General features: G+C 35.2%; 1 protein-coding gene across 1 annotated transcript; it reads right to left on the minus strand.

Annotated features, from left to right (window-relative positions):
* Window positions 1-6,515: 6,515 nt before the first annotated feature.
* LOC145557790 (uncharacterized) lies at window positions 6,516-7,253 on the minus strand. Its single transcript, XM_081618968.1, has one exon. The coding sequence runs from the start codon at window positions 7,251-7,253 to the stop codon at window positions 6,516-6,518; it is 738 nt and encodes a 245-aa protein (XP_081475094.1).
* Between the last annotated feature and the right edge of the window lie 6,752 nt (window positions 7,254-14,005).

Below are 14,005 nucleotides of genomic sequence, written 5' to 3' on the forward strand. Positions count from 1 at the left end.
CTCTAGGTTCTCTACTTTTTTTTTTTTTTTTAGCAAAACGTTTCGGAAAATTTGCAAATTGCAGCCCATTTAAAGTTCGTATTTTGAAAAATACAGTCATTTAAAAAAATTGCAAATTGCAGTCCACAAGTTCGTATAAATTGTAAATTGTAGCCTGATTTAACTTTTTCATCGGTTTACATATTGAAAAAATTTCGGGTTAAGGTTTTAAGGGATATTTATCTCTTAAGGATCCGAATTGAGCTCAAAATTATAAAAAAAAATAACGTAATTATCTCATTTTGCGTAACAAAATTGTATCTATTTGTGGGAAATTGTAAAAATGAGACACTCAAGTTATTTTTTTGCTAATTCCGAGTTCAATTCGAAACCTAATGGGCTAAAATGGCCACCGATGTGGAAGGGAGGAAGAATGTAAAGAGAATATTATTGTGGGTTAATTGACATGCTTAACCTAATAGAATAAAACATCCCCCAAATCTTGGATTATTGTAGGATAATCGAAAAGTCGGAGTAATAAAATAAGACCACACAAAGGTTGGATTATTAGAATTAAATTTTCCCTGTATGTTTACACTTATTAATATGTACAACATGCAAGCTTATTACTCTTATAAATAATGTGTTGTCGATTATATCATTCAAAATGTGTATTTACATGTTTACTTTCATTAGTATGTACTATAAGGGTTTTTTTTCCAAAAAAAAAAAAAAAAAAAAAAAAAAAAAAAAAAAAAAATTTACATAGTATATAGACATTTATATTCCTACAATACGTGTTTACATATTTCCCTCATTAATGCAGTCAACAACTAAAAAGGCTCTTCAAAAATGGCTAGCTATGACGTGCACATCGCGTGCATTAGCCACCCTAGTTAATAGAAAACTTTGACCGTTAATTTTTGTAGTCCTTGATCACCTCACCTTGCAAAAAAGGTAAAAAAAAATCTCAATTTAGTATAAATAAATTTTATTCAGCAAAATAAAATAACACAAAGTGAAATATTAGTAGTGTTTACAACAACAACAACAACAACAACAAAAAGGGGGTGAAATGTTATTAGTTATTGCAGTCCCTTGAAAAACAAATAGTGAGATAGGTAGTTATTGATTTTATTTATTTTTTTTAAATAAAATTTAAATCTATCTCTTATAACTAGTACTAAGGCTTTGTTTGGTTCAAAATTAGTAAAGGAAGAGAAGGGAAAAAGAAAGGAAAAGAAGGTGGTTTTATCTTCCAACATTTGGTCAATGAAAGGAAAGAAAGGGAAGAGAAAGAAAATTTATAATGTATAATTTTTATTTTTCACTTTCTAATCGAATTCCTCCAAATTTGGGAGGAAAGGAAAGCTACAAATTTGTAAAGGAATTTTCCTTTCACTTCCCTTCCTTTCCTTTGAATTCTCATGTCATTTATTCAACCAAATATGGGAATATGATTAAAACTCTTTCCTTTCTTTTCTTTTCCATCCAAACCCCTTCAACCAAAATGGCCTTAAAGTAATAACCGTCTGACATCATATCACCATTGTACATGTGTCACCTTCTTATAAAAAATTTTCCCTCCTAAACTATTTGTGATATCATTCTCTCTCTCTCTCTCTCTCTCGCTCTCTCTCTCTCTCTCTCTCTCTCTCTCTTCCTTTTCAAATTAAAGCTAATATTTGAAAATTATAGATTAACTATACATTTTTCTAAAAGCTTTCATGACTAAAATGGCTAATTACACAAGTTATAAGTGATAGTACAGTTTAGATTATTTTTCCCTCTTTATTAATTCTTCAAATTTTCTATAATAAGTAAAAAAACGAATGCTAACATTATTTTAAAAAATTATAACTACAAAGTTAATTAGAATATTTTTTAGTTTAATCAATCAAGCTAAAGGGATCGATCACGATTTATTATGTTTTGCTTAAAATATTTATTTTGGACACATACAATAAGTTTTTAATTACTTAAACCTTGCATCGCACGAGATTAACCTAGTAAATATATAAAGTAGTGGGATGGGAACTTGGGTAGATATTGGTTTGTATATAAAAAAAAAAAAAATCAAATACATGAGATTTGAGTTTTTGGGATTTGGAGGGATGTGGTGATGAATTGACTCTGTAATTATATACTACTTATAAGTTTTTTTACAAATTTCATAGTATACGTTGCATTTGAAAGTTTCAAGAGGTACACCATACATTTTTTAAAGGAAAAATTAACAAAAATAATCCAAGCTATTGATTATCTTCTCATTTTAATCCAAACTATTCTTTAACTTAGAATAAACCAAAGTATAGGGGGTAGTTGCTCATATTAGTTTAAGTAAGTTAGCAACCTACGGAGTACTAAACAAGTTAAATTAAATATGTGGGCCCCACTTTTATTTTTTTTAATCCTAGTTTCTCTTCCTAACTCATCTCACCACTGAAATTATAGTACAGAGTACCATTTTCATGCCTTTTCTGAAGCTTGGGGTTTCCTCCATGAATGTGCCTTCATCAAAGAACAATTTCGCATGTATGACAGTTCGTCTTTAAATTTTGTAAATTCCCATTTTTTCCACTACTTGATTACAATTATGTATTTTGTTGCTTCTAGTACTCTATTAAAATTCAATTGCAATTCATGTTATTGGAGGGTAGAGGTGAGACGAGGCGAACATTCTTCCCCCCCCCCCCCCTGCATGTGCAGAAGCTGTAGCTTTAAGTTCCACCAATTCTTGCTCAAATTTTTTGTTCTTTCACTTCAGCTTCTTATAATGATTTCTCCCTTACCATAAGTTCAATTACAAGCTCATCAACGATTTTTTTTTTATTTTTCCCTCAATTTATCTCGCATAACCTCTTCCTCCCATTTGAAATAATTGCAATTTTCAGACTAATAAAATAACATACAATACAATTCAATAAAACACAAACACACATCCTTAAATTTAAATTTATGTAACAAAATAATTAAAACTGAAAAAAAAAAAAAAAAAAAAAAACATTTGCTGGGAACTTCCCACGTCCATAAAAATGCTTCCCAGATTCCCAATATGTACTCCTCCATTTTTGAATACCTATGCTTTGCTAGAACCTCGTTTTGACAATACACATTAAGCCATAATTTTGATGAATGAGTTGAGAAATTTGAGATAGATGAGTGGCTGAATGAGTTTGTACTCGCAGACATGCATGGTTTAATTTTGGAAGGAGGAACCAAATATATGAAATCGAAGATGGTGATTTTGAAGAAGTAAATGGTTACAAAAATGAACGGTAGAGGAGGAGTAAATGCATTTTTTTTTTAAAAAAAGGGCCCTACACAAGTTATTTAACCTGTCTAGCGAGTTATTAAGCTGCTCAGACTAATATGAGAAACTACCCCCTCTACTTTGGTTTATTCTAAGTTAAAGATTAGTATAGATTAAAATGAGAAGATAATGAATAGTTCGGATTATTCCTGTCAATTTTACCTTTTTTAAAACCTTAGATATGGTCATACACTCTCACGGGTCACACCATAACTAACCATAGACGGTTGACAGGCTTGACACAAAACTTGGGGCGTGCTCGGCAAAATATGGTTGTGAAGGTAGTTGTTAGCTGTCAACAAACTATTAGCTGTAAAGATAAATAATTTAGGTATAAGTGTTCGATAAAATAGCGTTGATTAGCTGTTACATACAAAATTCAATATTTTCTTTTTAAATTATAGATTAAATTTTCAACAACTATCTCAAAAGCTACTTCTAACTTTAAAAGCTAATATTGAAAAATTTGCAAATTGCAGCCATTTAAAGTTAGTATTTTGAAAATTGCAGCCATTAAAAAAAATTGCAAATTGCAGCCTAAAAGTTCTTATAAATTGCCGTATGATTCAACTTTTCATCGATTTATGTGTCGGAAAATATTCAGTTAAGGTTTCCGCACTTACGTTATTTTTTGCTAATTCCGAGTTCAATTCGGATTCATAAAGGCTAAAATGGCCTCTAAAACCTTAACGATTTTTTTTTACATGTAAACCGATGAAAAAGTTGAATCACGCTGCAGTTTACAATTTATGAGAACTTTTTGGTTGCAATTTGCAATTTTTTTTTCAAATGACTGCAATTGGCAAATCCGTTAATATTACTAACTTTTCATAAATATTACCTCCACCACTAAAAGCTACCCTAACCATTACATTGCCAAACACTCACAGTTTTTGGTTAGTGGTAAACATGGGCAACGGGTCGTGCCGTGCCGCCGCGGGCCGTGCCTGGCCGTGCCGCGGTGGGGGTCGTGCCGTGCCGGCTCCGCGGCGGGCCGTGCCGTGCCGTGCCTGAAATTGGCACACTCCAGCCCATGGCACGGCACGGCCCACGTGCCTTGCGGGCCGTGCTGTGTCGGGCCGCGGGCCAAATCGTGCCACCCTTTTTAATTTTTTTTTTAAAATAAATGAAAAAAAAAACGAATTATACGATATATATATTTTTTTAGTACAACTTAATATATGTGATTAATTTATGTTTATGTTAATGTTAATATAATTTGTTTACATTTTTTGAACAACTTTATTTTAATTTAGGTTATATAAATTATTTATCTAATTAATAATTATGTTTAAGTTTATATAAACAAATAAAAACAATTTTATTAATTTAGCAAAAAACAACAATGCATATAATAAAAAAAAAATACGAGTGCGATAATCCGAAAACACAAAAAATTGAAGAATAACTTATTTTATTATATGACGGTAGCCGGTACGATAATTTAATAATACAAAATAATTAAAATATTTTATTATATGGCGGGCTCATGTCGTGCCGGCGGGTCGTGCCAGCGTGCCGGCCCACGTGCCGGCCACCGTGGCGCCCGCCGTGCTACGTGCCGTGCCCGTGCCGATTTCCAAAAAAGTGTTCACAGCACGGCCCACGGCCCACAGGTGGGCCGCCATACCGTGCCGTGCCGCCCGCGTGCCGGCACGGCCCGTGCCCATGTTTACTTAGTGGTAATCAATCAATCAATAACTCAACACTTAAACAGACACTGGGAGTGACACGTGTCACATCCTAATGCTGTTTTTCCCCTCCAAAATCCCCTTCCCTTTTTAACCTTTTTTTTTGTTAATATTTGCTTCTATAATAATATCATTCCAAATCTTTTATATTATCTTTATGACAAATATATATTCTTTTTCATTCGGTGTTCATAATTTTTCTGTATACATTTACCTAAATAATTATTTCAACTCTTTTTTAATTATCTTTTAAATGGAGTATTATTAGATTTTGCCATAAAAGTAATAATAAATTGGTTCATATAATAGATGTTATAGAAATTACTTCAAAACATCACTTATTATTTTTTTTTTTCAAATACCTCAACTAGCTAATATTTTATTTCAATTTAATATAAATATATATTTAAGTTAATTACAATTTTGCTTTTGAAATTTTACTAATATATGTACATTTTATCACAAATTAAGGATTTATATAGTATAGTATAGGCGTATAGCTATAAAATAAAAGTTGTGTTTGACAAATGATTTTTTAGATATAAAAGGGGATATAGTTTTTGTAATTTTATGTTTGTAATTTTATGTTTGCACTTTTGCTAAGAGCATGAATATTGGAGAGGATGGTTTTATCCTCTCATTCATTCTCTCTCCTTACCCTATTTTGACACCTCACACTCTCTTTCATCCACCTCATTTTCCACTATCTCTTTCCTCTCTACCATCCTCTTCCATTTAATTTTCCCACATCAAAGGGTATCCTCTTGATATATTTTATACAATAAATATGGCCCCACCATATTAATATTCATTATTTGTTATTGATAAGATCTAATAATAATAATAATAACAACAACATTAATAATAATAATAATTAGTATTCCATAATTAGCATACATAATAAAAATTACCATACTTTACCAATATTTTGATACAATAACACACGGAATTAGGAATAAAAACACTAATTGATACACTAAAGTACAACAAATACAAGAAATTAAAGACAAATAAGTAAATATCCTCCTTTTTCCTTAACGATTACTAGTATGCCCAAATTTTGCCCACAAATATTCTACCAAATCTTGTTTAAGTGACATATGAGTTTGTTTATCGTGGAGATTTTTTGGTGTTGCCATTAATGTGGTAAGATTGGGATTTTGGTAGGGCGGGGTTACGGTGAAAGTCGTTGCTCTTCGGTTTGAAGTTCCTGCTAAATACTCTAGTTGTTCAGTAGCAAACTCATTAGGATCCCAATAGTTAAGATAACTTTCGCGCTCATCTTCCACGATCATATTGTGCATGATAATACACGCCATAACAATTTTCCACAACATTTCGACACTCCATGCTAAAGCAGGACGTCTTATAATGGCAAATCGGGCTTGCAACACTCCAAATGCACGTTCTACATCTTTTCTAATACTCTCTTGTTTGGTAGTAAACAATCGTTATTTAGGGGTTTGCGGTGCAGTTATTGCATCTATAAATGTTGCCCAATTTGGATAGATCCCATTTGTGAGATAATACCCCTAATTGTAAGTATTTCCATTCACGGCGAACTGAATTTGTGGAGCACGACCATTTAAAATGTCGTCAAAGACGGATGAACGTTGAAGGACATTTATATCGTTGCAGGATCCAGGTGTTCCAAAAAAGGCATGCCATATCCACAAACCACAAGATGCAATAGCTTCTAAGATAACCGTCGTCGTTTTTGATCGCCCTTGATACATCCCTTTCCACCCCGCTGGACAATTTTTCCACTCCCAATGCATGCAGTCGATACTTCCCAACATACCAGGAAAACCTCTTTCCTCTCCTTCTCTTAGAAGGCGATTCATATCTTCAGGGGTTGGTTTCCTCAAGTATTCTGCTGAGAATTCACGAATCACTCCGTCAACGAAGTGTGTGATACAATGTCTAGCCGTAGTTGCCCCAAGCTTGAGGTACTCGTCAACTTGATCAGCTGCGCAGCCATATGCTAACATCCTTATAGCCGCTGTGCACTTTTGTATTGGAGAAGCACCCAAACGCATACTAGCATCTGGATGTTGCTGGAAGAATCGATCAGTTTCACTTAGTTGGTTCACTATCTTCATAAATAGAGGTTTCCGCATGCGAAACCTACGTCGAAACTTATCATCACCATAAAATGGTTGTTCGCTGAAATAGTCAACAACCAACTGATCATGTGTTGCTTCACGATTACGTGGTATAACTTCCCTTCGTTTTCTCTGACGTGGAACATCTTCTTGTTGTTGTTGCATGGTAGTGTTTGTAGGGAAATATAGGTACTACACAGCGGAAATAATCATGAATCATATTCATATAGCACCTAACCAAGGATCTCATGCATAACACATAAAGAGTAAGAATAATACCTTTGAAGCGTGATTCCACTAGTAATCGAGCAAGAACAAGGGAGACAAAGAACCTCAAACGTGATTCCTCTACTTGGTCCACAGGCACGGATTAAGACCTCCACTAATGCTAGTTAGTCGCGATCGAACTCTTCAATCGACTTTCTACGAAGAAGTATGAGCAATGAACTAGTCACAAACCACCGCGAACACCACCAGGGGTGGCTGACCGCAAGTCCAAAAGGGGGAGATGGGTGCCATGAGAGAGAGAGAGATGAGGGTTTTGGGATTTTGTTGCCTTGATTCATAATTCACTGTAAGTTAATTGTGACTCCTGTATATTTGCAACCCTAGGCATGGATCTTATTTATAGATCACATCCATAAATAAGAGTCCATGATCCAAGCCAATTCCTAATCCCAATCAAACTACACTAGCCCAATCCTATTCATGATCAGTTAAATGCTCATAAGGCCCATTAATGGGCCTCTTACTTGCTTAACCCAATACCTTTGTGTGTGACCTCATAGGATCCATTCTAGCGGGCTTTGGACTATTTTACTAGCCCAAAGATCATCTCTCATAGTCTAGCAACAGATGATGACGCCCCAAGAGAATGAACTTATTATCTCCATAATAGTGATTCTTGATATATCTAGTAATTGCACTTATCGAAGACACAACTCCTTCAATCTCCCACTTGTCTGAGACAAGTGCGCAATATTCAAATTCCTTAAGTCAATGTGTGTCGATTTGATAATATGATTGCATCTCATGTCGTGATCATATTAGTCTACAAATCTTTTCTTGAAAACTGAGTGAGATTCAAAGAACAAATGATTACTATGTAATGCATTTGAGCACGGCCATGCATTTTTTTCTGAATTCTCCCTCCTCAAGGGGCCAAGACACATTCCTAATAAATAGGTAGACTCAATCCAATCTTGTGGCAACCAAAGCTCCCACTCAATTTCTAAAATAACCGGGAAACACCCTTTATAATCTCCAGTTACGAGCAGACGTTTGAGTTTACCACAGCCATAACATCCATTGAATGAAATCAATGTTCCACTCATGTAAAAGGAATCCACTAATATATCCGGAAGCTCTATACTTGAACTTCAAAGTAGGTCTATAGTTCGATCATGCATCATTCATGCATATCCATGTGATTGACCGAGCCTCACTATGCTCTTATAGCCCATGAAACTGCGCTATCCAATCAATCTTACATGCTAGTCCATTATTAGAAATCATTTATGTCCAATTTAATGATTCTGAACTAGGAACTTAAATAATATATGGATTTTGTTCACCTGTGGGGTTTCATTCACCATGTCATCAACCTGATGAGCCCATCAACCCATAATTATTGTGGACATTTTATTTAATATTGAAAACCATCATTAAATAAGAGAAATAATAAAATTTCTGATTAAACATAATTCTGCAAATGAGTGTATTACATATGTAACTTATTTTTCTCCAAAAATAAATACAACTTCTAATTATATCATTTGCTTCAATCCAGCTTCATTAGCATGTTTCTCATGCTTAGGTAGTGGAAGGGGTTTAGTAAGTGGATCAGCGATATTCTCATCCGTATGAACTTTGCACATCTTCACATCTCCTCTGTTAACGATTTCTCGAATGAGGTGATACTTCCTCTCAACATGTTTGGATTTGAAGTGTGACCTAGGCTCCTTTGATTGAGCAATGGTGCCATTGTTGTCACAATACAATTCGATTCCCTTTTGAGCACTTGGTACGATATCCAGCTCAGTTAGGAATTTCTTTATCCAAACTGCTTCTTTGGCTGCTTCAACTGCAGCCAAATATTCTGATTCTGTTGTAGAGTCTGCGACAGTGCTTTGCTTCGAACTCTTCCAGCTCACTGCTCCTCCATTCAGACAGAAAATGTACCCAGACTGTGATCTAAAGTCATCCTTGTCTGTTTGGAAACTCGCATCCGTATAACCTTTGACAACCAACTCATCTTCGCCACCATAAACTAGAAACATTCCTTTCGTTCTTCTCAAGTACTTAAGGATGTTCTTGGCAGCTGTCCAGTGTGCATCAGCTGGATTTGCCTAAAACCTGCTACACATGCTTAGAGCAAATGCAACATCCGGCCTCGTACAAATCATGGCATACATTATCGATCCTATTGCAAAAGCATAAGGAGTGATAGCCATACGTCTCATCTCATCCGGCATAACCGGACATTGAGATTTACTGAGCGTAATGCCATGAGACATGGGGAGAAATCCTCTCTTGGAGTTTGTCATCTCAAACCTGTCAAGAACCTTATCAATATAAGTCTCTTGACTTAGTCCAATCATCCTTCGAGACCTGTCTCGATGGATCTTGATTCCCAAAATGTACTCGGCGTTGCCCAAGTCCTTCATGGAAAAACAACTCTTCAACCATTCCTTGACTGACTCAAGCATTGGTATGTCATTTCCCATGAGCAGTATGTCATCTACATACAAGACTAGGAAAACTATGCTGCTCCCACTAGACTTCTTGTATACACAAGGTTCCTCTTCACTTTTGAGAAAATCAAACTGTTTGATTGCCTCATCAAAACGAAGATTCCAACTCCTGGATGCTTGCTTCAATCCATAAATGGATTTCTGAAGTTTGCATACCTTACTAGGATTTTCTGGATCTTCAAAACCCTCAGGTTGTGTCATGTACACTTCCTCCGTCAAGAACCCATTCAAGAAGGCGGTTTTGACATCCATCTGCCAAATTTCGTAATCGAAAAATGCAGCAATTGCTAGAAGAATCCGAATGGACTTAAGCATGGCTACTGGGGAAAAGGTTTCATCATAGTCAATACCATGAATCTATCTGTATCCTTTCACAACCAGTCTTGCTTTATGGATGTAGGCATTTTCATCCTTGTCTGTTTTAATTTTATAAACCCATTTGCAACTAATAGGTTTTACCCCATCTGGCAAGTCAACTAGGGTCCACACTTCATTTTCAGACATTGATTCCATTTCGGACTTCATGGCCTCAAGCCATTTATCTGAGTTGGGGCTCGCCAAAGCTTGCTTGTAGGTTGTAGGTTCTTCATTCTCCAATAAGAAGATTTCAGAATCCTCAGTTATCAGAACCTCAACAAACTATTTGTTTCTGATTCTGGCAGACCTACGTGGGGTAGGAGCAACAATAGAAATATTCTCTCCAACTCCTTGAAGATTTTCGCATGAACTAGGTTCAAGTGGGACGATAGAAGTCTCGCTAGTTGAATTAGCTCGCTCCGACGCATGATTAATCGACTCATGCGCCCTCGCCTCTGATGTGGTGTTATCCACATCCATTTGTTGCTCGTCTCGAATTCCTTCGAGAACCACTTTACTTCCACTTGGCTTTCTAGACAGGAATTCCTTTTCTAGAAAGACACCATCGCGAGCAACAAACACTTTGTTATCTTCGCGATTGTAGAAGTAATACTGTAGACACCCATTTGTGTCTCCCCAAAACCAAACCCAGTGATGAGTACCTTTCACGTCAAATCATAATCGAATAAAGTGAAAGTGTGGAAAGTCTAGTGTTGCGGAAAGTTTTAATTTCTTTTCTCTTCTCTCTGTTTTTGAAAACTTATTTTATAAAACAGTCAATCCAGTTTGGTTTGTCCATGATATGGGTCCAATAGTAGTGTAGTTGGATGGGGCTTGACAAGAGCTTTCCAACGATATATTATAAGCCCAATTCCGATGAATATTGAGGAAGTTATGACAAATTTACTAAACTAGGCCCGGTTTGAGCCTTATGTGCGGCCCAATGATCTAGGGGAGGGCCTAATATGATTTATCATTCCTAATGCAATTAGGAATGGTTTTAGTATTCTAGATTCTTCTAGAAGGTTCTTTTCATTCCTAATTCAATTAGCATTGATAAATTGACTTTTGTTGACTTTTCAGAGTTTTAATTAAAATCAAAGAGCATTTTTGAGGAAAAGATACGATTTTATCCTCCTATACGGCAAAATTTATCAGATTTTAGAAAACGCGTCAAAAACAAGATTGGCGCCTAACGCAAGGCATTGGCGCCTGGCGCTGACGTTGGCGCCTGGCGCCAATGGCCAATGGCTGGCGCCAACCTCGTTTTGCGTGCGCCAGACTCCGTTTTGTTAATTTTATCTTTTTGGCTGATTTCTCTATAAATAACGTATTAAAAACTCCATTTTCATTCACCTATAATCAGTTTTCATTGGCAATCATTAATTCTCTAATTCTCTCCTAATCCTTCATTCATCAATTCTTTTCCTCTCTCTTTTTCTAAACTACTCTTTTTATATAAAAAATTCCGCATTCACAAGATCTAGAAACACCTAGCCATATTCAAAGTTGCCTTCGCCCTAGACGTGAAAGGTTTAATTTCTGAGGGTTTGGTCCCAAATCTCTATTTCAATTATTTAATTTAACTGTTTTGATTATTATTTCCCTTGAAGTTACTAACGTGTGTATTTTGTTATTAGAAAGAGGTACAAGGCATCAAATTAAGTACTTTAATGGTTTTAATTGATATTATGATGTAGAAATCATGTTTATATTGTTATTATGATATTCCTAGTATCATGTTTAGGGAAAAGGTTATAATATCAAATATGCTTATTATGATTCCTGCGATGCTTCCTACGTTCTTCCTAATATTTATGATTGTTAGTATCATGTTAGGGTTAAAGATTTGATTTTTATTGCTTAGTGACATGCTAGGGTTTGTTATTAATCTTGTTAGTATCATGCCTAGGATCTTGCTATTATTATTATGCTTTAATATTAACATGAACATGATTATGATTTTAATTGTTATGATTTATGATGATTATTTTATTATTATTATGATTATTAATCATGATTATTGTGATATTTATTATTATGTTGCTTGATTATATTATATTTATTGTTATTGCTTGATCACGCCTTTATGCATGTTTAAAGGGAATTAGTACTTGTAATCACGCTTAATAAGATAATTAATAATCTTGTTACGGTTAATATGATTATAATTTCAAGTGATCGCCAATAATAGTTTTATTTGTGCATTTAATATTCAACCAACATAGATAAACAGGTTTAGGGTTAATCCTATTGATTGCATGTTAGTCAGAAAGCGCACATGAATACGATCAGAATAAAGAAGAGGCCTATTATTAGGGCAGGTTCAATCTCTTTTAGGTTGGATTTGTACCTTCATCCCCGAACCCTTATTTGGTTCAAGACCTTATGGAGTTGACGATCTCTTGGATCGTTAAGGGGTGTAACCTTCATCCTATGAACGATTTACAAGTTACTAAAACTTGTTGGCGACTCTTTTGCTCTATCTTCTTCCCTTTTGGACGCCACCGTACTTTAGTGTATGATCACAGTGGGGTTCAAGCTAGGAATTAACGCTTGAAATTTATTCCCTACAAATACCCTTTTGTTTCTTTTGGATAGCCCACAAATAAACACTTGTCTGATTTAGGTTGTAGTTTATCACCTTGTAAACGTTTTACATAGGCTTCACATCCCCAAATCTTGAGATAAGACAACTTTGGAACCTTTCCAGTCCATACCTCATATGGTGTCTTCTCAACTGCTTTGGACGGGCTTCTGTTTAGTACTCTGGCAGCTTCTTCTAATGCATATCCCCAAAATGATATGTGAAGATCAGTAAAGCTCATCATGGACCTCACCATATCAAGTGAAGTCATGTTCCTCCTTTCTGACACACCATTCAACTGTGGCGTTCCTGGAGGAGTTAACTGTGAAATTATTCCACAATGAATCAGATGTTCATCAAATTCTTGGGTTAAATATTCACCACCACGATCAGATCGTAATGCTTTAATTGTTTTCCCAAGTTGATTTTGTACCTCATTCTGGAATTCTTTGAACTTTTCAAAGGATTCCGATTTGTTCTTCATTAAGTAGGCATAACCATATCTACTTAAATCATCAGTAAAAGTAATTAAGTAGTTAAACCCACCCCTTGCTTTTGAACTCATTGGTCCACACACATCCGTATGTATGAGTCCCAAAAGGTCACTAGCTCTTTCACCTATACCCGTGATGGGTGACTTAGTCATTTTCCCAAGCAAGCATGACTCACAATTTTCAAATGATTCATAATCAAATGAAGAAAGAAGTCCATCCTTGTGTAATTTCTGGATGCGCTTTTGGTTGATGTGACCAAGCCTACAATGCCATAGGTAAGTTGGGTTTGAACCATCTGTTTTCTGCCTTTTATGATCAATATTGTAGACATGGGTTGTATATTCTAATACATACAAACCATTAATTAATTTGGCGTTAGCATATAACATATTTTCTTTCGAAATAAAACAACATTTGTCTCTTATTTCAAATGAAAATCCTTCAGAATCTAAAACAGGAACTGAAATAATGTTTTTAGTAATTGTTGGTACATAATAACAGTTATTAAGCACCAAAACAAGTCCAGAGGGAATTTTTAAATGATAACTTCCAATAGCAAGTGCAACAACTTTTGCTCCATTTCCTACTCGAAGCGTCACTTCCCCTTTTGCTAACTTCTTACTATCTTTCAAGCCCTGCACGTTATTAACGATATGAGCACCACAGCCGGTATCAAATACCCAAGTGGAAGATGAAGTAAGATTAATTTCTACAACGAAAACATCA

The sequence above is a fragment of the Chenopodium album genome, chromosome 9 (genome assembly GCF_948465745.1).
Source record: "Chenopodium album chromosome 9, dcCheAlbu1.1, whole genome shotgun sequence".
NCBI classification, from domain to species: Eukaryota; Viridiplantae; Streptophyta; class Magnoliopsida; order Caryophyllales; family Amaranthaceae; genus Chenopodium; species Chenopodium album.